The sequence below is a fragment of the Paramisgurnus dabryanus genome, chromosome 14 (assembly GCF_030506205.2).
Source record: "Paramisgurnus dabryanus chromosome 14, PD_genome_1.1, whole genome shotgun sequence".
NCBI lineage: Eukaryota > Metazoa > Chordata > Actinopteri > Cypriniformes > Cobitidae > Paramisgurnus > Paramisgurnus dabryanus.
In genome coordinates, this window is record NC_133350.1 from 6,092,852 (window position 1) to 6,117,120 (window position 24,269).

The 24,269-nt window shown below is 35.6% G+C and overlaps 2 protein-coding genes and 1 long non-coding RNA gene across 5 annotated transcripts in view; 2 read left to right on the top strand and 1 right to left on the bottom strand.

The window, feature by feature from the left end:
- The window catches only part of nhsb (Nance-Horan syndrome b (congenital cataracts and dental anomalies)), a 71,827-nt gene extending 67,087 nt beyond the window's left edge, over positions 1 to 4,740 (top strand). For all 3 annotated transcript variants that reach the window (XM_065241116.1, XM_065241118.1, XM_065241117.1), the window contains one exon: positions 18 to 4,740. In XM_065241116.1, coding sequence (XP_065097188.1) covers positions 18 to 621 — 604 coding nt within the window. In that variant the 3' untranslated portion in view covers positions 622 to 4,740. The remainder of the gene's footprint in view (positions 1 to 17) is intronic.
- Positions 4,741 to 9,248: 4,508 nt separating this feature from the next.
- The window catches only part of scml2 (Scm polycomb group protein like 2), a 31,155-nt gene continuing 16,134 nt past the window's right edge, over positions 9,249 to 24,269 (bottom strand). Inside the window, exons 10-15 of the mRNA XM_065241114.2 lie at positions 20,053 to 20,256; positions 17,802 to 17,978; positions 17,593 to 17,718; positions 14,548 to 14,781; positions 10,761 to 10,924; positions 9,249 to 10,675 (exon numbers count right to left, since the gene is read on the bottom strand). Of these exons, the coding sequence (XP_065097186.1) occupies positions 10,553 to 10,675; positions 10,761 to 10,924; positions 14,548 to 14,781; positions 17,593 to 17,718; positions 17,802 to 17,978; positions 20,053 to 20,256 (1,028 nt within the window). The 3' untranslated portion in view covers positions 9,249 to 10,552. The remainder of the gene's footprint in view (positions 10,676 to 10,760; positions 10,925 to 14,547; positions 14,782 to 17,592; positions 17,719 to 17,801; positions 17,979 to 20,052; positions 20,257 to 24,269) is intronic.
- LOC135718823 (uncharacterized) lies at positions 20,498 to 23,696 on the top strand. Its single transcript, XR_010520916.2, has 5 exons — positions 20,498 to 20,800; positions 22,423 to 22,479; positions 22,622 to 22,685; positions 22,973 to 23,034; positions 23,194 to 23,696. It is a non-coding gene; the product is annotated as an uncharacterized lncRNA (long non-coding RNA).

Here is a 24,269-nt window from a genome sequence, read left to right on the forward strand (position 1 = left end):
ATGCTAAATCATTTCAGATCTAAACGGAAAGTGCTTGGACGCAAAGATTCCGGGGAGCTGAGTGTAAAAGGTCGGCCAGGTGTAGTGCCTGCAACACCCCCTGTCACCAATCCTACTGTATGCCCAGTTACACCTGCAGCCGCAGCCTCCCCAAACATCTCCCAGCGAGCCTCAGGACCCATCTACAGGAGTGCCAAAAAGTCCATCACATCCAGTGAGGAGTTTAAACTCCTGCTGCTAAAGAAGGGTAGTCGCTCAGACACAAGTTACCGTATGTCTGCAACAGAGATTCTTAAAAGCCCCATCACACCCAAAACCCAAGGAGACCCATTATTAGATGCTGCAATGCAACCAGAGGACCCCTCCTCAACCCTACAGGATTCCTCTAGCAGCGTTGATTCACTTCCAAGTCCGTTTCCTAAGGCCAACAGTGAAGGTTTCTCCCCAAAAACACTGACCATGTCAGCTGCCTCCAGGCAGGGACGTTCCAGAATTCCACCTGCGGCAAACAGCAGCCGCTATAGTACACGGAGTCGGCTTTACACAGCCCCAATGCAGGCCATATCGGAAGGAGAAACCGAGAACTCGGATGGTAGTCCTCATGATGACCGCTCTTCTTAGTGGCATATTTTGGTAATTCTTTAATAACATTTGGGAGTGCTGTACACATATGATCTACCTTAGTTTTTCCTTTAAAATATTTGTTGTATTGAAAAGACATGATTGATTTTGTTAAGCTCCTTTTGTACTCTATAGGTCAAGTGAAGACTTGGAAAGCAAATTGTTTGTGGATTGTTGACATTTTTTTGTGAGATTGGTTACAAAATTAGGTAAAATCTAATGTATGACTGTAACAAGATACTAAAAAGTGTTCACTTTTTAAAATATACATATATATATTTTATTAAAAAAAAACACTATTTCCATAATCCATGATTCAAGGTGCAGAACAGTATAGTTTACAGACAAGAATATGTGGATATAAAGGCATACCGAGGACAATCGCACTATGGCATCTTAAGTGAAGGTGTCCAAGCATGCTAAGAACAAGACTAAGAAAGCCATGGATTAAATGACCATGAGTTTAGTTGTGGACTGGTGGGTAAAACCTTAAGGAGCAGTTTCCCGGACAAGGTTTAGATTAATCCAGGATTGGACTTTGTTACAATATATAAGGACATTTAAGTAGTTTTTACAAACATACTGGCATGCATCTTGAGACAAAACAATGGCACTGATATAAGATATGTCAATTCATGAATATCAGCTGACGTCACTCACATCTCAAACTTGTCTTCCGCCATTTTGAGTACCTGAAGTGGTCGCAAAAGAACTAGAAGCTATGCCTTCAATATGTTGTGAGCATCAAAATCGCTATTTTTCAACACTAAGTAGGCTCGGCACAACATGATACTTTACTCGAAGTATCACCTGTGTCTCTACACGTGAACTCGAGCATTGAGAACATCTTGCCAGTCAAGATGTATCGATCTTCGAATGCGACGTAAGGAGGGAGGAGAGTAAAGATGGATAGCTCCTAAAGCATAGCTCCATATAAATGCACGGATAATTTGTTGTCTTGTCGCAAGTGAAAAACAATACTGACCTCTAGTTGAAAAAGGAGCCTCATATGAGATTAATTCATTCGCATTCGGAAATCAATTTTTTACGTCTGGCAAAGACAGCGAGCGGACAACATAACAGCCAAAGTCAGTTGTTCAAAACCTTTCTTTTTAGTCAACTCTGTGTACACAAACAATGTTCTCAATGTTCGCGTATCATTTGATAGAGTTCCAGGTGATACTTTGACCAAAGTTTCATGTTCTGTCGTGCCTTCTTAGTGTTGTAAAAATAGTGGTAGTTCGGTAGCAGCGGACAGCGGGTGGAAGAACGCATCAGGGATCGAGTAGGCATCACACAGTCGAGGTGCGAAATTTTTTTTCGTAGCCATTTCCCGTATCCGTAAAAATAATAGACAGTAAAAGATAAGAAATCCGTAAATCGTAGCAAGCTAGCCAATGCTTGTCAGTAGCCTACTGGTACTCGGTAGGTAGTCAAGATGGGGGCAGGCAACTGGAATGACGTAAAAGGTCACATGACTGATATTCATGAATACATTGAAATGAAGGCAGCTAAAACATGCATTTTAGTCTGGGACTAGGAATAAGCCCTGTACGGGAAACCGACCCTAAATTATTTTGCACTTAATTTACTTATCTGATTCCTTGACATACAACTGACATGAAATACTGTTACAGAGTTACTTCTGGAAATCAAGGCGTTTGAAAGTAATCCAGTTTTACTTTGACTCCCTGTGTGTTTTTATTCATTCTGCTTAAACATAGGAGTGTCAAACAACATTCCATTAACTTACAGAAATTAATTTATTCTCTTTACCTGTTGTGTTAACTTTTTCTTCAAAAACCCAAATTGGGTTGTGTATTTCGGTCCTATTTTTCAGGTGTCATCATGAATTTTGACAACCAGAGTCCGATGGAAGATCATTGTAAATTCACCTCAGTCTCAATGTATTCTGTGAATACCCTTAAAATCAACACTGTTCGTTAAACTATTCGAAGGTCTCTGTTCAGAACTCATAAGATTTAAGTAGATTTGTCAAGCTTACACTGTGCCACAGATGGGAAGATGACAAGCTGTGAAAAGAGAAATCCGTTCTTTATGTTTTTTTCATTGTTTTTCATCCTTTGTACAGCATGCAATAACACACTAGAACAGAAAATTGTATTTTCATTTTCACTTAAATATGTTGAGTATGTGCAATGTTCAGTAAATGTACAAAAGGTGTAGGATTTGTTTAAAGTTTGCGGTTTTACATCACTGTATACACAGTTTGAGCTTAATCCCTAAAGTGGATGAATTGGACAATCTTTAGAGAGTTTGTGTGAAAGAGAAGTGCTTGGGGCCATTTTATAGACATATATATTTAAAAGATTATATAAATATAGTTAGGGAGTAATATACAGTGAATACTATTTAATAACACAATCTCTGGGATATAGATACTGTAAAGACAAAGGTAAAGTTCATTGCTCATCTGTATATACATGGATGTTTCACATATATTTCCGGCATTGTTGTTGGTTTGTCATGTACTGTATGTTTAAGGGGTATGAAAATGTAATTATTTGTATTGTTTTATTTCCGAATAGTCTCATAGACCTCAACTGATTTAGTTTGGGGCAGCAACGCACCTGAGCCACGTCTATTCTGTTATTTTTTTTTTTTTATTAATACAACTGTCTGTTGGTTGTTAGCTTTGCATACTTTTGGAAGTACAGACTTTCCTTTTTTCTTGTGTCCATGTATTAAAACTAAATCTATGAAATCTTCTTTTAGATTGCAACATTTAATAGAAAAAAAATATTTTTAATTATGGGATATTTTATCCAGAGAATTATTTTGTTAATAATAAATTTGGAAAAGAACAACGATAAAGCTTTATTTAAATAAAATAAGAAAATGTACTATTTCATAGCAGGGGTGTATCGGCCAATGATGAAGATACTTAACTTGTAAACATTTCTAATTCGCTGTAAACTTGCATTCTTATCAAATAAGCTGTATATGTTAAACAATTATAGTTAAATATTTTGGTGCTTTAAATTATATAGCTACCCAGGCCATATTCTTGCCATCCGAAAAAGAAAAGGTTTATTACCGTCAAGAGGTTTTCTTTTGATATTTTTCTCTGGAAATTCAAATATGTAGCAATGTGTATCTTGTTTTTATTTTCATGACACACTACAGTAGCCACATTTGCGGTGTCACCTGATGTATAGTGAAGCTGAAAAGACAATTCAGGCCTTACCTGCACTCTAAAAACTTTGGGTCAAAAGAGGATAAACCTAACCTAACCTGTTGGGTTGTAATTTTACCTCAGTGTTGAGTGAAATGGAAATATTTAACCCAACGGCTGGGTTTGTCCCTATTTGACCCAACACTGGGTTAAAAATAACCCAGCATTTTTTTAGAGTGTTTATCTTATAAAAAACACAACGAGGGAATTTTGTTATCTCTGTCATAGTTCATTTACCTCAACCAAGCTTTGGACTGTTTTAAAGGTATTTTTTCTGCAGTAATCATATCAGTCATTACAGAATGAAAGAAAAATGAAATGACACATTAAAAAAGCAAAGACACACTCTCCATGACGAGAATTATTTTATTGTTTACTTTCCTTTGTTGTAACTGAAGTATAATAATACATCATTGACTTCTGTGTTTATAATTTTTCTAGACACACTGTTGCCGAATGACTCTGTATTCATGGAGAAGCACAGCCTGCTTTTGCCAAAGGGTTTCAGATGTGTATTTGGTATGAAATAAATACAAATTGTAATGGATGAACAAATAAAAATGTATTTGAATAAGATGCATCTCATTCAGTTACAATAAACAGGAAACAAATCTCACTCAGCATACAAGTTCCACTACAAGAGATTTGAATCCGTTTTGTATTTTTGTATAAACTTGTACATACGAAATTTCTAAAGTTAAAAGACAAAACCGTTTCATTTTGTAAAATGTTTTAAAAGTTTACATTTAATTCCAAGCCTTTGTATATTTTTGAGCTGTGCAACACTTTCAGTCCTGTATTTATTTTTTAGTAAACATTGTGGGAATTCCATTGTAAATTTTAACCATTTCTTGCCAGCTCACGTGGCTGCTTCGTAACTGTGCATAGAGAAAGCCAATAAATGTGACTGCATTGAGAAACGACTCTGGGTGACTGAAGTCTTTCATAGCTGATGATGACTGTCTGCTGCAGTAATAACAGTGTGTTGTTCACCAGGTGGCAGTGTTGTAAACGTTTTAAATGGGCAGATTTAAAAAGCATTTCAGTCTCAAGCTACAGATGTGTAATTTTAGTTTTAGACATTTAAAGGCCCATTGGAATGTACAGCATTATTTAATGTTGTGATGATAGATGAACTGAATTTTGTATTATCGAGTAGACCGTCCTCATTTTTTAAAATAGCCAATAGCATTTATTGTATAGCACAGTCCAGCAAAGAAGTAACATAATGCAAATTTGAGACTTTTAGGCATGTGTCAAACTGTAGGTTTTGAATGCTTATATCTTCTGTATGAGAATTTTGCCAGTGTTTTAGACCATATCAGTTTATATTTATTCTTAAGCCTAACCTATTTATACCAAAAGGGTATCACTTTACTTAAAGGGGTGTTTATAAGACTGACATGGCACCTTCATAATCATGACATGACATGTGCTATGAACATGAAGGAGATTTTATGCACAATTATGTCATTTTTTATGCAAAGATGACATTGTTTGAAATGTTAGTTATGACAATTTGACATAAACCAATGCATCATACCTTGTCATAAATCTGTCATAAACATGATGACATAGATGACATAATTGCCAAACTTAAGAAACGCCCTAGCTTTATGGGTTAAAATTACATTAAATGGTCATTAAAATGTCATTAAGTGTTAATACTATGTCAAATAATTTTAACAAAATGCAACAGACACATCAAAAGATTACACTTAACTTTATGTATGTGCACAATACATAAAAAACTGACAGAACTTGTTCTTCGTCACACAGAGGGTTTTGAAATAGAAAAAAAACGTAGAAGAAAAAAATATTTTAATGTAATTAACTGTTTTTCCAGCAATATGGACCCAACGCTGCATGGCTTAACCCATTATTGTACTTTTATTTAATTTTAGTTTCCAAATGCAATAAAATATAATTATACATTTTAATAATAATAATTATTATTATTATTATTATTATTATTATTATTGAATTATTGATTTTATTTGTTAAACACATGAACTTATGAACATTATGAAAAAAAAACATTAAGAACTGAAGAATATTCATGACATTGTTATAAAAAAATTGGCAGAGTATTACCACTTAATGAAATTTTAATGACAAATTATATTTGTACCACTGCAGTTGAGGTCAAGAAAAATATTCATGACGCTGTTATAAAACTATATGACAGAGCATTAACATTTTAATGACAAATTCAATGTATATCACTGCTAAAAAGTGATCAGTTATGTTGTCTTGGTGATGTCAAGTTGACATGACGAGTTATGATGTATTGCTTATTGTCAAGTTGTCATAACAAATCCAATTCAAACAATGTCATCTTTGCATTAAAAATGACAAAACTGAACGAATAACACTTAATGACATTTGTCAAACGTGTATAAAATCTCCTTCATGTTCATGGCACATGTCATGTCATGATTATGAAGGTGTCATTTACTTAAACACCCCTTTAAGTAAAGCGCTAAAAGAAAAAATAACTTAACTAATTTTAATTTCAGGGGCTTTAAATATTAGAAAGACCAACCTTAAACAAATTCTCAGAAACAGGTGATTTTTGATGATACAGTAAAATATTAATCCTTAAATCACAAATAAAAAAAATGTTTTTCTCCCCATAGAGAGAGGACACAAATACACTAACAAAACTTTTATACACAATCCACTTTTTAACCTTTAAAACTGTAGTATTTATTTGATAATTATCTAATGCCACTATATTCAAACATTATCAAATGTGATTTTAGTTTTCAAGTGTCAAAGTACTTTTTAACAAAATCGTTCTTTAAAACAAATTAACAAATATACTTAAAAGGTTTGACAGCTCTGGAATGGATCTGATCTGAACTGAGAGATAGACACTTTTTCAAATTTAGATTTCGATGTTGAAGCATGACCAATTTTAACCCAACCTTTTCAAAATAACTCAATAACAGAGCTGTCACTCTTGCTGAGTGAGATGTCACAGAGACAAATGATCACCAGACTTCCCTCAGCTTTCCATAAGAGATCAGACAGGAGCCATTGATAAGTGATTAAGGTCCAGATGAGATAAATCAGACATGGACCAAGAGGTTAAGTCGCATTGTTTCAGAAGGTCATGGCGGTCTTTGAGTCTTAATGTGAACAATGACTCTTTCAGCAGCAAAAGACCAAAGAAACCATGAAGAACAGACCACCATCACAACACACAGTCCTCCTTCTCTGTCCAGAGTGTGCCATTGGGACAGGGCCTTAGCTGGAAAAGGAGAGGAAATTATAATGTGAAAACTGTATTCTGTTCTCAAGAAAGTTGAATCATTCGCAGTAATTTTGCTCTAATACTTTATTAATGGTATCTGTGGTCAGTATAACAAACCTTAGGGTTGCAATTTTAGTTGAGCTTTCAAACTAAAGGAAACATTTACCTCCATACAAACCACTTCATACATTTCTAATTTAATGGTTTTCTGAAGCTTAAACCTCAAGGGCTTTGTGCTATGAACACAAACTGATCCTTAGTAATATTTATAGGCTTTGTGTGTTAAAGGGATTTGCTTTTTATTGTGGATTAACCGTCAGTCCTGCTTTTTTCAAAGGGTTACTTTGTTGTTGTCTTTTAGATGCTTGTAAATTAAAAGCAGCATTTATTGATTATTTAGCTGTGTAAATAATCATAAAAAATATATTTGAAAGTCACTCATGGAGGACGCTTTTAAGACATCAATTGTCAAGAAACACAAAGATATTGTTTTGATGCCATTACATTTTTCCCCTATCAGGAAGCACATACCTCTTAACCACAGGTGGTGTTTTGAAGTTCCCCAGACATTTTGGAGTCAACGATGGAGAACATTCAAACAAAAGATATGAAAATTCATCTGTCCAGATGGGCCAACCCAGAAATACCTGCTGGAAACAGGGGTGAGATTCACTGAACAAATTAGTAACGGTTTGTTTTCAGATGCCATTTTGAACAATTCACCTGAACTCAGATCTGCTGAACACTCAATGAACATTGCTCTCAAAATGTCTGCATCTTTGCTGAAGGATGTCTATGTTGGAAACAGCTCTTTTATATTGCCAATGCCACTTTAAGCTGGTGAGATGGAGTCATGTACATTCCTCATGCCTGCATCTTCAAGCACCATTTCTATGCCTTTCCTCCATTCCTGAAACCCCTAACTCAGTGGTTCTTAACGTTATTCCTCGAGGCCCATTGCTCTGCACATTTTGTATGTCTTTTTTATCTGACAGACTCAGTTCAGTTCATTGAGATCTCTTCTAATGAGCTGATGATTTGAATCAGGTGTGTTAAATAAGGGAGACATACAAAATGTGCAGGGCAGTGGGCCTCGAGGAATAACGTTAAGAACCACTGCCCTAACTAACACATTGTTTACCCTCTCGTTTGCCAATATTCATACAAACTTGTCCGAAATTTGGCTTTTGGGACATCGCTGCTCCCTCCAACCACCTTAATGGTCACATCTTGAGATGCAGTTGTGGTGCCATTTCCAGTGCCATTGCCTATAACAGTCCCAATCCCTGTGCAAATTTCCAAGAGCCCAGCACACATTAAAACCTCCAGACCTGGATCTATGAGTACTTGGACCATAGTGTACATGTACACTTGCCTACATGTGCCAATAATATTGGCAGACCCATTTTATCAAACACATCTCAGGACAAGGCACTTGATCTCTCCACTAAGAAAACCCAAACTCAAAAATCGGTCATCTAGCTCACCAGACTTAAAAATCCTTTGTTAAAAATTAATAACTCATTCAACATCTGAGACTAAAAAACACTGTAGTCGCTATACAGAAAATGCTAAACACATTTTATAAATCTGAGCAAAGTCTGAGTTGTAAAAATATGTGAACCAGTTTTTTAAAACCCAGCTAAAGTCCTTTTTTGTGATTTACTGTTTTCTACATAAAATCCTGTTACGTCTCAATACTGGGGTACCTCAAGGCTCAGTGCGTGGACCACTGCTCTTTTCGCTTTACATGAAATTCCTGGGTTCTGTCATTTGGAAACATGGGTTTTCCTACCACTTCTATGTGGATGACACACAACTCCACCCTGTAGATCCCACGGTTTCTGCCCGCATCTCAGTATACGGTGTTAGACTTGATGAGACTAGTTCTAGTGCACTCATGTATTGCTGTTCTTGTGTTGCGCTAATTGTTTCTATTGTTTACCTCATTTGTAAGTCATTTTGGACAAAGCGTCTGCAAAATGACTAAATTTAAAATGTAAATAACAAACATTCTGTGAAAATATAACCTTGATATCTTTAATATTAACAGAGTAAGACGTTCAAGATTGAAATTAAAGATTCAAATCATTAGATTTTCAGATTGAGACTTTAGCTTGAAGTTCCCACAGGGTCACATATATAGCAAGATAAAATTGTAATGTTTTAAGAAGACAGAATATGTGGTGAAAGTGACGATTTTATAAATGCAATGATTTATTCAAATGGTAGAAAAATTTTCAAATAAGTAAATACAAAATAGTCAACCTGAGTATAAGAGCAAAGTAAATACAGTGTTTCTAAAATGAGCTAAAACTTATGTATATAAACATCATAACAAAAATGCTCAATCCCCCACAATAACATAATCACATTCTGTAATATTAATTACATAAACAGACTCAATGTGCTCAAAAAGGGGAATTTTCTACCTTTTAAATAAAACAAATGAGAATACTGAACCAAAAATAAAATGCACATTTATATGATACACAAATAAAATTCACTACGTACACATCCGTACATTATACTCTTATTCCCATTTGCAACTGTTTGCCAAATAAACCTTAGGAACGTGTGACCATGACCGCTTTATCGGATCACCTGGTGTCAACATTAAGAGTCTAGCTTGTTTTATAGGGAAAATACAGGAGTTGTTTGTCAAAAAACGAATAAATGAAAATGATTTCAGCAAGTCTCCTGAGCTATTATCATCTAGAAAGATCAACAGTAATGGCGGTTTCAAGAGAACAGTCTGCTTGCGCTTTTAAAATGGGATTTCTTTTTGTTTAGACCACAAACAAAACCATTTTTTGGTTAATATCACTTAAAAAACAAACATTTATTCTGCTTTAACAGTAGTACATTTTGAAATGATTTGATTGTGCATTTCAAGTGTAATACCCCTCAAAGAAAACAATAAGAGAACACAGTGTTAAATGTTGAACAATGGGATTCGATTCAAAAGTACCAAAACACAAGTTAGTTTCCAAAAACCTTGAATTGAAATACATCTCGATCAGACGTAAACAGAATAAAATACAATGGCAAGTGAACATTTGTGAAGATGTCTGTGCGCGTGAACAGTACCAGAACACATTATATATAAACAACACAGTGAAATCCTTTGGGATTCAGCTTTCTTCACCATTGTCTGTAAATGCAGATTCTCGTATAGTCTGCTAATAAGCTGAGGTACTAAAGTCTGTAGCTGGCTGCAGATTTTCAGCCAGTGATCATTACAAAATGTTCAAGCAAATTAGTCCAGCAGATCTGATTGTGTTAACAGATTTATTTCGAACCACAAAAAATTAAATAAATGAACTTCCCTGTTTTTTTCACTGTATCAACTGACAGCAATGAACTGCTGATAACATCCGAGGAACTTGAATGCAGCTTCTGGTATCAACTCCAAAACTGAGTGAACCTGCTTTGTTGCCCTCTGCTGGTGAGTATTGGCCAGGAAGTTTATGCGATTATTTAGCTAATTTAAGTCTTTCAATATGATGGCAGAGTTTGAGGGCTGGGCCAAGTTTAAGCCCCATGTACTTCATAATCATGTCACTCCGTAAAAGCATCAAGGCTTTGCCGTCAATCTCCTGAGAAGAAAAACAAAACATCAGTGACACACAAAGCAAAATATAATGAGGGACTTGTAAAAGAAGTGTGTTATTTAATGCTCACATGTTTCCTGAAGAGTTCTGCATGCGGGCCCAGTGCCTGAGGATCAGCATCACGCACAAATTGCATCACTTCCTCTATACTCCAGGATGATGGACTCTTATTGGACGATCTGGAGGAATCTCTCTCTGCTGCTTGATGATCTGGACCGGTAGTTGAGCTAGCAGCTACAGGAGAGAAACATAAAATATACAAAAATAAATAAAATGCACATAATAACAAAACAATAAAACAACCAAAAACTTGTTTTTGACAATGGAAAAAAATCATGGTACTAAATCTGAAAATGAAATAGTTTTTCTGTGTCAAATAGAAAAATGAGGCACATTTGAAGTGAAAATGAATGATAAATCCACAAGGAGGCGCTGTAGCATTATTACAGTCAGGAGCAAATGCACTGAACAGCTTGATGTATTTATTGATTATGATGATTAATGGTAATATAAATCTGGTTGACGTCTCAACTCCCAAACTGAATCTACAGCCTTCACCACACTACATTTGCCTTGTGACCACAGTTTTGTATGTTTAATTTAGTTAATAGTGCTCTGTTATCTGGGAAATACTTGTTTATTCTTCATATTAATCCAATTTTGGATTGTGCCTTTAGGCAGTCAAGTAAGTTTAAATAAAAAAATTAGGGTGATACAGACGGCAGCTGTTTTTAAGTTTTGGTAGTTAAAGTGCACTCCATACAGTGCACTTTGAAGTGAAGCAGCTTCCATTGTCATTTCAACCATAATGGGGAGCTTTCTTGGATGGACCTTAAATGAAAACGCTACAGTTTCTCAATATTTGACTATGTTCTTACCTCAACTTAGATTAATTAATACATACCTATATTTTTTTAATGCGTGCACTTAAGGTGTCAAAGTGCTGTAATTGTAAGTGCTTTTCCACCATACAATATAGTTCTCATTTAAAAAAAAAAATCAATACATTTTATTTTGTGCCACCATACTTACTCGTGTAATACTCATGTAACAGTCTTTAAATAGGGAAAACATTGAAGTGTTTGGTGGCTTCTAAATTCATCCCTGTTTGGATCCTAAGGAATGAATGGGGCTAGGCTAAATGCAAACACATTCACGATGTGCTATACAAAGATTAAGTGCATGCATTGAAAAAAGATAAGTATGTATTAAGTCGTCTAAGTTGAGGTAAGAACATAGTAAAATATTGAAAAACAGTGGTGTTTTCCTTTAAGTTTGGTTCAAGATTAGAGTGCCTTTACTGAAAACAGCTTTCATATGTATATCTAAAAATAACTGTATATCTATCTGTGCCATTTTTTGTCTCAAGATGCATCAGTTATGTTTTTTGTAAAGCATATATGTAAAAAACTACTTAAATGTCATAATATATAATTAAGCCCTAGTCCTGGTTTAAACTAAACCTTGTCTGTCCCAGAACACTTGTACACTGTGAAACGAAACGCGATTCTCAAGAAACAAGGTGATACACAGACAACATGGGACACACATGTAACCGAACACACTTAAATTATCCTAAATAGATTAGAATATTAAAAGTTTTTTCAAATAGGTTAAATAGAAGGCGATGTAAACATTAAACCAAGCTAGACTAATCTTGGTCATACACTGCACATTTTAACAATTGCAGTAGATCATTCAGGTATTAAGGTGCATTTGAAAAAATTTGCATATTGCCATGATGTGTGTGTTATACTTGTGTGCCTCAAAATGCTAGTATGGTAGCTGGATTATTTATAACCTAGCCTGAAGACTAAAAATAGGGCATTAAACAGGTTATATGTGGTTTCCATGAGTAGTTAAGCAGAAATGAAACATAACTTGTTTTATTTTTAATCACCATGTAATTAAATCCATGCTTATCCTCTTCTAAACTGATGTATATTTTAGGAAATTAAATATGCTTATTAAATATCTTTCAATGGATGTGCTGGTATAGGATCAGTGCTTCTTTGACAGATTTCGTCCCAGTCACTTTAAGGCAAAAATGAAACCGAACCCTGAACAGCACACACCCACTCTTAAATGATTTTTAAATAAATATGGCCCTCGAGCTGCTAACGCGCTTTAATCCATATCAAAGCCTATTGTGCCAATTGACATTTGATTGAAGAAAAAACATCTGGTCCTCAAACAACTGCTCTGTGAGGAACTGATACGAGTGGTTATCACAGACTAGAATTAGATCAGAGTCTCTTAAGATGATCGCGTAGGTCGAGTTGCTTGACTGAATTCATTCAGAGCAGGTAAAACAATATCAATCTAACCTTCAGTTCCAAAAACAGTGTAAAAAACACACAAAAAAATGTGCACAATAGAGATACAAACCCTAAAATAAACCATAAACGATTGACTCCAAAAAATGCCAAATCCATTAATTTATAACTTTTATAGTCTTTTATCATTAAAAACATTAGCTCCAGGGTTCCCACACCTTAGTTAACTTCAAATTCAAGGACCTTTCAAGGACTTTCCAGATCCAATACCTTCAAATTCAAGGACTAAATGTGGGGACACATTTCAAGTGAGAGCAAGGTTACATTGTGTTACCTTTTAAGATACATTGTTATAGTTCCCTTTCGAGGGATATGAGTAACCCTTGTTCAGCCTATGGCATGAATTTGTGACCTTTTGTCAATCTAATTTTGAGATGAGGAGCCTCAAAGTTTGATTTTACTCATTGATTTTACATTTATTTGACCTTACGGTTGTATTTTCACATTTCATGTAGGATGATTTTATGTAAAAAAAAAGACTTTAGCTTGGTTTTTACAGGTAGGGTCACATTTTTGGTGGGAACTGCTTGACAGACATTTTTGGGAAATGTATTTAAAAACCCAAATTCAATCGGCATTAATAAATGTTTAACAACACCCTTCACTTTTGATGTTACTAATGAAAGTTATAAGGTTTTACCCATAAATCAGAGCAAACCAAGTAATAAAATCTTAACTCTTTGCCCGCCATTGACAAGATATCTCGTCAATCAAGAGAAAACGCTTCCCCGCCAATGACGAGTTTTTCCGTCTTTCCCCAATACCGCTATTATCCACTAGGTGGCGTCCTTCCGCAACTTTTTAAAACCGGAAGTATTGCCCTATGGCAAGCTGCTGCATGTCCGTGTCTGTTTTAAAGATCGCTCTGAATGGGATCTCTATGAAAAGTCCGTCACAAAAATGGAATTATCTCTGCTTTTTGCTCAAAATGTGGTGTTTTTGCAGAAACCTACCCATATTCAAAAGCTGATTACAAAAGAACTACTGAAGGTAGGATGAAACGTTTTTTTTGTTTGAAAGCAGAGGGTCTGTTCTTTCATTTGGTATATTGTATGTTTATATATTTGAAAAAGAACATTTTCTGGAAGACATTAAACTTTGGTGAAAATCATGAAAAACGCTGGCGCTGGCTGGCAACTTTTTTTTTAAAACGCTGGCGGTGAAAGAGTTAAAGGGACAGTTTACCCAAAAATGGAAAAAAAACTGCCATCATTTAATCACTCTCATGTTGTCACAAACCTGTATACATTTCTTTGTTTTGACGAAGACAAAGAAAGATAATTTGAGAAATGATTGTAAACAAATACTATGAAAGTGAATGCGGTTCATAAACTGTTTGATTACAAACATTCCTCACAATATCTTCCATCGTGTTCATCAGAACCAAGAAATGTATACAGGTTTGTAACAACATGATAGTAAGTAATGACAGAATTTTCATTTTTGGGTGAACTATCCCTTTAAATGTAACCGAACAGTATATGTGAAGGTGCTTAAACAAAGCTTTCTTACATAGCCTACCTTCCACGCGTCTGTGTGTGCGTGCAGGACCGAGCTCAGATGGATTGGAGGAGAGCCTGCGCAGTGGTGGAGGCTGAGAGGAGTAGTGTGGGCTGCCGCTGGCCGGGCTGTGATATTCAGATGGGCTCCGGAGCGCAGGCGCCCGAGGGGCCACAGAATTAGAGGCCGAGTCCATGGACTCTTCTGAGAACTGCTGGTCTGTGGTTGCACCGTTTTCTTCGTGTGTCACGGTCTCTGTTGTTAAGATTTATAAGGTTTATACATAGGCATTTTACAGCTTTTTATGTACATAGTACTTAAATGTATCTAATGTTCCTGCAGCTCATATGGTAAATCATTAAATTAGCAATGCAAAAATCATGAGTTTAATTCCCTCCTACTGATTAAAATGTATAGATTGCATGTACTGTAAGTTGCTTGGGATGAAAATGTCTGCCAAATGTATAAAATGTAACTGAAACATATAGCATATAGTAGGTTTATGGGAAAGTTTCCCAGGCACGGATTAGACTAAAATAAATATAAGAGCTAACTGAAAACAACTTGCAATTTCATATCTTAAAATCCATCAGTGCCCTTTGTTTTGCCTCAAAATGCACACAAGTAAAGTTTTTAGTGAGGCATGTTTATTAAAACTTGTTATATTTTCCTGTCCAAGAAACTCACCGATAGAGTTCACCTAAATCAGTGGTCTCCAACATGGTGCGTACGGGCACCAGGTTGCCCACACGGAGTTGCCCACCAAAGCACATTCTATTACGCGCTTAAATTTAAATATTTATTTATTACATATTTTTTATATTAGCTTGGCTTTTTTATGTATGTTAACATTTTAACAATGATAAATAAGTAAAATAAAATAAAATCAACAAGTAAAATCTGTCATAGAGGCCTGATGGTAATAAATTCAAGCAACCAGCAGCAGGGTTTACTGTATTATTGTCTATATAAGATATAAATCTTATAAATTCTATATAAGACCTCAAAAGATGTTGCTATAATGGAATTAGACCAATAGTAAGAAACAAAAGAGAGAAAGAGGCACTGTTGTTATATCAAATAGTAGACTATATCAAAAAAGTAGCCCTCCAGATTGCCCAAAGTTTGGAGACCCCTGACCTAAATAATAAGCTAGAGACTACAAGTCTGCCCGCACACTGTCGCGCACACACAAACATTTTTTACTAAAACATAAACCCACACCAAAGCAAACGGTAGGACAGGATTCCTGTTTTGTGCATGAATATAAGCGACTAACAAGTAGAAACATGTCTTCGATCAGAGCTTATAATCCAAACAGCCGTATGCTGGCACACAACTTCAAAGCAATTTTACAATGATGCCAACAAAACAATAAAAATGTTTTACAATGCGCTTAAACTATTAGACTTTAAAGGGACACTGCACATATGAAAATATGCTCATTTTCCAGCTCCCCTAGGGTTAAACATTTGATTTTTTTCCATTTTGGAATCCATTCAGTTGACCTCCAAGTTTAAAATAGGAAAAATATCCAAACTCTCTGGTTATTTTTTAGCGCAATGCTAATGGTCTAATCAGATTCAATGAATTATGCTAAGCTATGCTAAAAGTGGTACCACCAGACCCGGTACTAATGGCGCTTTTCCATTGCATAGTACCCCACAGTTTAGTTTAGTTTGGGTCAGGTCAGCTCACCTCACTTTGGCGTGGTTAGCTTTTCCATCGAGTCTGGTATCACTTCGGAGTGGGAGGGATTATAGGCGTGTTGTTATATTTTCGCTGCCTACTGCTGTGACATCATACAAGTGAGAGCGTCCTTGTACATTCCCATACATTTATTTATTTCTCAGTCCGCCACAAAATTACAATTGGCCACCACAAATAGATGTTTGCACATCGCGTTTATCACTAACGTTAACTCTGTCTCACATGACAGTTTCTGTTCAAACACCGCGGCGTCAGTCGACGGCGCTCCGCTGAGCCTCATTGAAGTTGCATTTAAGCATGTAATGCTGATGTGCTCGCCACGAACGTTCCGCCACAAACTGCAAGTTTGGAAAAAACTGTTATGGTGTTCCTGATTCTCAACCTGTGGATGTTTTTCATCACTAAAATGGAGTTTGGGAACTTATAGCAGAGCACAGATGACAACATGTTTGCTAGAGACAGCGCAAGCTAGCACAGGTAAAAAGCTAATCTACATTATAGCGATGACGCTGTTGTGTTTTCGCGTCACGTTTGGTATCAGCTCGGGTCGCTTGGAACCCCAACTGAGGTGGTAAGAAAAAAACTATCGGGTACTACGAACTGCACCCAATGGAAAAGCTCCCAAAAGTAAGCTGACCCGACCCAAACTAAACCAAACCGTGGGGTACTATGCAATGGAAAAGCGCCATAAGATGCACTAAGACCGGCATAAAATTAAAAGTTGTGATTTTCTAGTCCGATATGGCTAGGAACTATATATACACTCTCATTCTTGCGTAATAATCAAGGACTTTGCTGCTGTAACATGGCTGCAGGAGGCGCAATAATGTTACGCAGCAGCCGAAATAGTCCTCTTAGTAACTTTCAATGGCAGGGGACTATTTTCGGGCACTGCGTCATATCATTGCGCCTCCGCAGCCATGTTACGGCGGCAAAGTCCTTGATTATTACGCCAGAATAAGAGTATAGTTCCTAGCCATATCTGCCTAGAAAATCGCAACTTTTATTTTCTGTCGGTCTTAGTACACGATGTAACTACAGAACAGTCAAGTTTTAAATTGGAAAAATATCCAAACTCTTGGGTTATTTTTTAGCACGATGCTAATGGTCTAATCAGATTCAATGGATTGTGCTAAGCTATGCTAAAAGTAGCATATTAGTATATTAGTACATTAGTACATTTTATTAGTATACATGTGATCAAACTCATGACTTTTGTGCTGCTAATGCAATGCAAGAATAAATAAAACTCAATAGCACCAATCAGAATTGATCTGAATCTGCATGTGCATGAAATTGATCGACTTCTTAAATTCAGACATCTACAAACATAAAGGTGTGCCCAACGGGCCGTACCGTCTGAGGGCAAAGCTTCTGTCCTGTGTAGTTTGGGTGACATGGCAGCTGTGTATGAAGCTGAATCTCTGTTGAATCGTCTCGTACCCCGTGCAACAGACATTGCTTCTGATGTCTCCTCTTTTACTACAGAAACAACAACAAAAACATGATGTGAAAGATGTGTATCTAGAATGCATGGTACAATATTCTGTGGACACAAACCATACCTGACTTGCTCCTGTCGTAGGATGTGTGCGTGTTGGCTGTGAGTGGACTGAATGGCTGGCTGCTGAACAGGTTATCACACTGCAGATGGTGACACAACGTTTCTAAAAAGCGCAAAACAAAAGATGCGCTGGAGGCCGTGGGGAGCTTGACATAGTGAATCCCTCCTTCTGAACGAACTGAAATCGAAAATGGAGAGTTTATGCAAAGCAGAAATACTGTAAAAACAAATATCTCACACGTGCCGTACCAAAACGCTCCCACCCCCACATGATTTTTAAATCAAATGTAGGATTGCTTTGGGGAAGGGGGTTTGATCCGGTTAAATACGTGCGATTAAGGGGCCAGGGCGTCGCGACAGATGGCACCGAGGTCCCGGTGTGGACCCCGCCCCATGCACGCACTCAAATATAGACGCGGAAACACAAATGCACAATTCCCCAGGGAACGTCTCAACCAAACCAGGTTACACACACAGATGTCACCCCTTATTACTCGCAGTCTGATGACTGATCAGCTGTGCACACACAGGCTTCTCTATTAACACAACACACACCCTTCTCTTTTCAGCACACACGCCCATGTTTCACTTCTTCCTTTAGTTCAAGACACACAAACTGTTGACAGCAGTTTGGCTTTCTAAAATAGATCATATCTGTACCTATTCAAAACCAGCTTCACATTACATAAATACTCTATTCATCTCATACAACGATGTAATGTATTTTTTATTTGTTAAATGTCCTAAAAGATGATCTGATCATGGCCTTAATTTTGGATTTCAGTATCTACATTTTTAAATAAAAGAAAGTTTTATTTACATGTATGCATTTGGCAGATGCTTTCGTCCAAAGTGACTTACAAGATATACATTTTATCCATATGGGTGATTCTCACGAAATTAGACTCATGAGGTGTCATGAAAAATTTTGATAAAAAAAGTAAATGCAAAGTAAGAGTATCAAAATATGAAGCATACAGTTGCAAACATCTCTTCATGTACTATTTTGCACATAATTTCAAATGAAATCATACAAACCAATTTTGTTGTTTTTTCCACATTTAAGAGGAAAATTTTCATTACCGCAATGTGTCCATGACTGGAAAATGTATAATTAAAAAATCTAAAAAATAAAAATCTTCAGTGCATGTTATACTATAAACATTCACAGTAAAGAAACATGTGGTATTTGGTGATCATTGGTACATGTAGGGACAATAATAAGGAATATAAATTTCTCATCCTCCACAACAATTTTCAATCATTGTTTAAGCCTTTAAGGAACTTACATTTTCAAAAAATATATTGTTGTAAGGGACATAATTGACTGTGACACTCAAGATGGCTACCACGTAAGCAGTTCTTATTTTTTCTCTTCAGATAAAAGTAAAAATTTTGTTTGTCATAGTACCTAGACAACTTTTTAGTTCTCATTACCGAAACACGAGTTTGTAAATGAATATATATTTAATGTAATATCATGTTGCGGTAATGATCATTTTTGATAATCTAAAAAAATGTAAATAATTCTATAGGAAATATTTTTTTAAATCCTCTAAAAATAATGGTTATAGTAAGTTCAAACCTTAATCTTATATGTGCAAAAAAAAATATTGCTTCAAGGGCTTTTTAAAAATAATGCTGGACACGTGGATTTCGTGAGAATAACCCATATGTGAGTTCCCTTGGAACGAACTCGCACTTTTTCCGCTGCAAACGCAATGCTCTACCACAGAGCTACAAGAACACAAGGATGCCGTAATGACACCTGCTAAAGTTGCTTACAGACATTTACCCTACAAGTTGTATCTTGTGTACATTTATTGCCTGGGAAAACTTAAATGATCAGTCTAGGTGGGGACAAGTCCAAAAAGTGTCTAATAAATTTTAAATATTCTTCAGGTATAAATCAGGAAACCCAAAATAAACAGTCTGTCAACATTTACTCCCACTCATGTTGTTACAAACCTGTATACATTTCTCTGTTCTGCAAAACACAAAGGAAGATATTTGTAATGACTCAGGAAACAGAAGCACTATTGGCTTCCATAAAAGAAATTAAAATATGGAAGTCAATGCTGCTCAAAAACAGTTTGGCTGCAAACATTCCTTCAAATATCTACATATATGCAGGTTTGCAACAACAAGGGGGTGAGTAAATGATGACACCAATTAAAATTTTCAGGTGAACTATCCCTTTAAGACATAGAAATGTCCCACATTAATTAAAAAAAGAGGCAGATCAGACTCACCTCTGATGATCTCTCCTCCATCAGACTGCGACTGCAGAAAGCTAAACAGGGCTTTGGGCTGAAACGCACAGTCAACGCAGGCTTGGACCGCGTGCTGCAGAACCGTGTTCACAGGGCCTGGCCCGAAATGATCCGGCAGCTGCAATAACAGCTTGCGGTCAAGGTGAGGCCCAGATTCTCCATGTTTGTTCACGTACACGCAAACTAAAGAGGCATGAGGAAGATGGACAGTCAGTTGTGGACCATGACACAAAACATTTACAGGCACCAAAAGAGTTAACATTTTTAGGCACTAACAAAACCAAGTGACACTTCAAAAAATATATAATAAATTAAATTTACATTTCAGAAAAAAGTTTAGTTTTGTTGGACCCAAACATAGATGATATGCAATAATCTCAAGTGGGACATTTGTGTGAACTTAATGGGAACTGGTTTTATATATACACTGTTAGATGTCGCTGTAGATTTAGCAGTACATTACTGTAAAAATCCACAGTACTATACTGTATGTATACATTACAGTACAGTACTGCAGTTCATAATGCATTCTGGGTAAATTTGTTTGAGCGGGAAAATTTTACAGTATATTTTGGTCTTGATGTAACCTTGCTGTAGCCATTGCTGTAATGTGCCAGGTGTACTTGCAATAATCAGAGAAAGTGCGCCAACGTCAAATCACACAGAGGGAGAGAGAGCACAACTCCTGGCTGCAGCTGAAGGAGGACGATTGATTTCTGGCAGTTCGGTAAGTTTGAAATATTTCTGTTTCATGAAAACTTAATTTTTAGTTTAAGAATGTTGTCAATAGTTTGTCACAATATTGTTTTAAACGTGCAATGAGAGAGAAAAACGGTCGCCAACAAAGTTTCAATCTCCCCCAGAAAGTAAGCTTACACACAGATGTCTACCGCTGCTTTAACTCGCTTTACACCTTTTTTTTTAATGAATATAGGGTTGTTTTAACTAAATTATGAGGGTTTTGGTGAGTTTATATTGTGTTGAAAGTGTGGTGACAATGAAACTATTTTTAACGAAATGGACAAAGACCACCCGCCAGCGCGGTCTTGCGGTCCCAGCATAACGGTCGTTTATCTCGGCGTTTCATCCGTTCAGTTAGCGTCAGAGAAAAGTATTAAGTTCGACTGTTTGGCAAGGCTGACTCGTGGTTGTAAACAGATAGGACTTGACACGCCGTACACATCATACTGTAGTACCGCAGTCCTCCTCCACAGAAGTGAAAACAAGAAACCTCATATTTAACTGGATACATGCATCGATTTCATCGCAGCTTTAACTTCGACCAAATATCATTCAGACCTGGGCTCCTCTTAATATCAGATGAACGAAAGGGATTGCCGCGCTTATTGTTGTTGTTATTAAGTTATATTACGGTATATCAGCAAAAGCAGAGAATATCTTCTCTAAAGCGTTTTACACGTCCAGTAAGTTGTCCAATACATTTTTATGGCATATTGTTTCCACCACTTCAGATGCATTACACGCTGTATATATAAGTTTCCAAAACACATCAAATCAATGCACGAAAAGAGAATGGGCTCCGCATTTACGTACCTTTGTCTTCTCGTCTCTGTCATCTGATCATTCATCTCTGGATGTAAAATAGTCCATTATAACATCGTGTAGGAAACTGGCATCACCAGGATTGCTCAGATTTTGGCGATCATGTTTATCTTTAAAGTGAGCAGCTAGCTACTAACTTGTTAAAAAACTTTGCGTGAAATAGCGTGTTACACCGCAGCCGGTCCGGGTAAAACATTAAAGGGACAGTCTTTTTACCTTATCACTATAAATCGCTATTTTCTGCACTAAACGAGACATTTTCAGAGATTTTCTGTAGACAAGATGTTATAATTAAAAAAAGACTTATTTAGATATTTAGATATAATATATAATATAACAACTAATATATATATATATATATATATATATATATATTATATATATATATATATATATATATATATATATATATATATATATATATATATATATATATATATATATATATATATATATATATAATATTTATATATTTATATATTTGTTTTACAACTGACTTAACACTTACAGTAATGTTTTATTTGTTAGCATAGCATGATATTAGATTTAAACACTTAATAAATTTTTAAATCAATCACTTTGTCTCTGCACAATGAACATTATCAAATATTATTAATGTTGTAAAATATATTGTTCATTGTTAGTTCATATTAGCTAAGGCATTACCAAATGTTAAGGAATAAACTCTTATAGTAAAGTGTTACTAAATTTTCTTTTACCATTTCCTTCACAATGTCTATTTATTTCTATGGCTAACAGATTTTGTAACATTTGTCTTTTTTACAGGCTTACCATTGCTTGTAAGCTGGATTGGGTAAGATGGATCATCTTTAAAGGCACCAGGCAAGTACATGATGTACAGTTACAAGTCATGTATTTTTTCGACTGCAATATTAAATGCTTTCACGTCACATGCAAAATTACACAGGAATGTGGCTAATCACTTTTTATTTGTAGTTTACCTGAGTGTCATTGCACTTTTCAGGAGTTAAGGCAGATGTGGAGGCACAACGTGTGATACCAGACACACACCAAGCACATTATGTTCGGTAAGTTTGCACTTTACCACTACAGTTTCTTTAAATACCCATGTATACACTCATTCACTATTCCCACACACAACACTGTAACACGACCATACACAACATGTACACAATTGTCTTAGTTTGCCATGTAGAAATATACAAACAGAAATATTCAGACTTTGGTTATAAGAAATTTAATTTAATAATTGTATTTATTTAGCAGAGGTGTCCCTGGACTTTATTGACAAAAGATTTTGTTTTCAGAATAAAAAGTTGTGTCCAAATCAGTAACAATTGTACTTTCTGTTCAGGACATTCAATCATGACATGATCCATGTGGATGCTGTCCATTGAGGAAAGAGTTTGTTCAGCGGTAAGTGAATCTTCTGTATTTTAGTGAAATTAGGTGTGGAACAGTAGAATAAGAGCAAAAGGTTTCAGAATAGGAGTAAATTCAAGGCTGAGTTAAATTTTTTAAGAATCTTTTTCTATCTTATATTTGTTGACTTAATGTTTATGATATTTCTAACAGGTTTCTGGATAGAATTAATTCCAAAGATGGGAAAAAGTGCACATCCAGACAAGGAGCAAGCAAAAAGACAAGGAACTTGGTGCAGAGAAAAGCTGTGGCCATTAACCCCCATGTGAACAGCTTCATGCAGTCCCTGATTGAGTTCGAATGGACGACTTCAAAGTAAAGGCCACTGTGGTCTGTCTGCCACAGTTTAATGCATTTATTTTTAGTGTTAAATGAAATTCAAGTAGAATATTTAAAACTATGGGCCAGTGTTGTTTTTACCACAGTGAAATGTTACCTTTTAGTCGATGATGGACTTTAAACTGAAAACTTCAAACTATGGAACAGTGTTCTATTTGCCAGAGTTAAATATGTTACAGCAGGGGTCTCCAAACTTGTTTATACTTGTTGATTTTATTTTATGTTACTTGATTATATGTTTATTATTGTTTAAAATCTTGTTTTAAATATGTTTGTTTCAATTAAATGTTTTTTTAAATAAAATTTTGATACATACATTGCTTGGATTGCCTTTTAATTCATTATGTTTTAATTTAGCATTTTTACCATATTAATAACTATAGATTTAAACCTAAATCTCTAGCTATTTTATATAATATTATTGTATTAACTGTAATAAGTAATAAATAGTATTTATGGGTCAATATAGACATTACAGTAAATTACTGTAAAAAATAGACTACTGTAATAAAATATTGTAAAATTACAGTACAGTACTGCTTTGTAACTATACAGTACTAGTTTGTGTACTGTAAAATGGTATTACAGTACAGTACTGTAAAACCAAAATACAGTAACTTACTGGCAACCGTGCTGCCAGTACCGTACTGTAAAAATACAGGGAAATCGTTAACAGTGTATATTAGTAAAAATTACCTTGAGGCTTTTATAATTTATGCAATGAACTTCATCTAATTTAAATGTGATTTATAACGCTCATTAAATATTCTTTAAAGGGCTGCGGGGTATAATGCTAAGTCATGTTGCAGGAAACATCAAAAAACATAAACATGTTACATCAACCTGCTGAACCACATATCTGTCAACAGTGTCATCTGTAATACTATTGT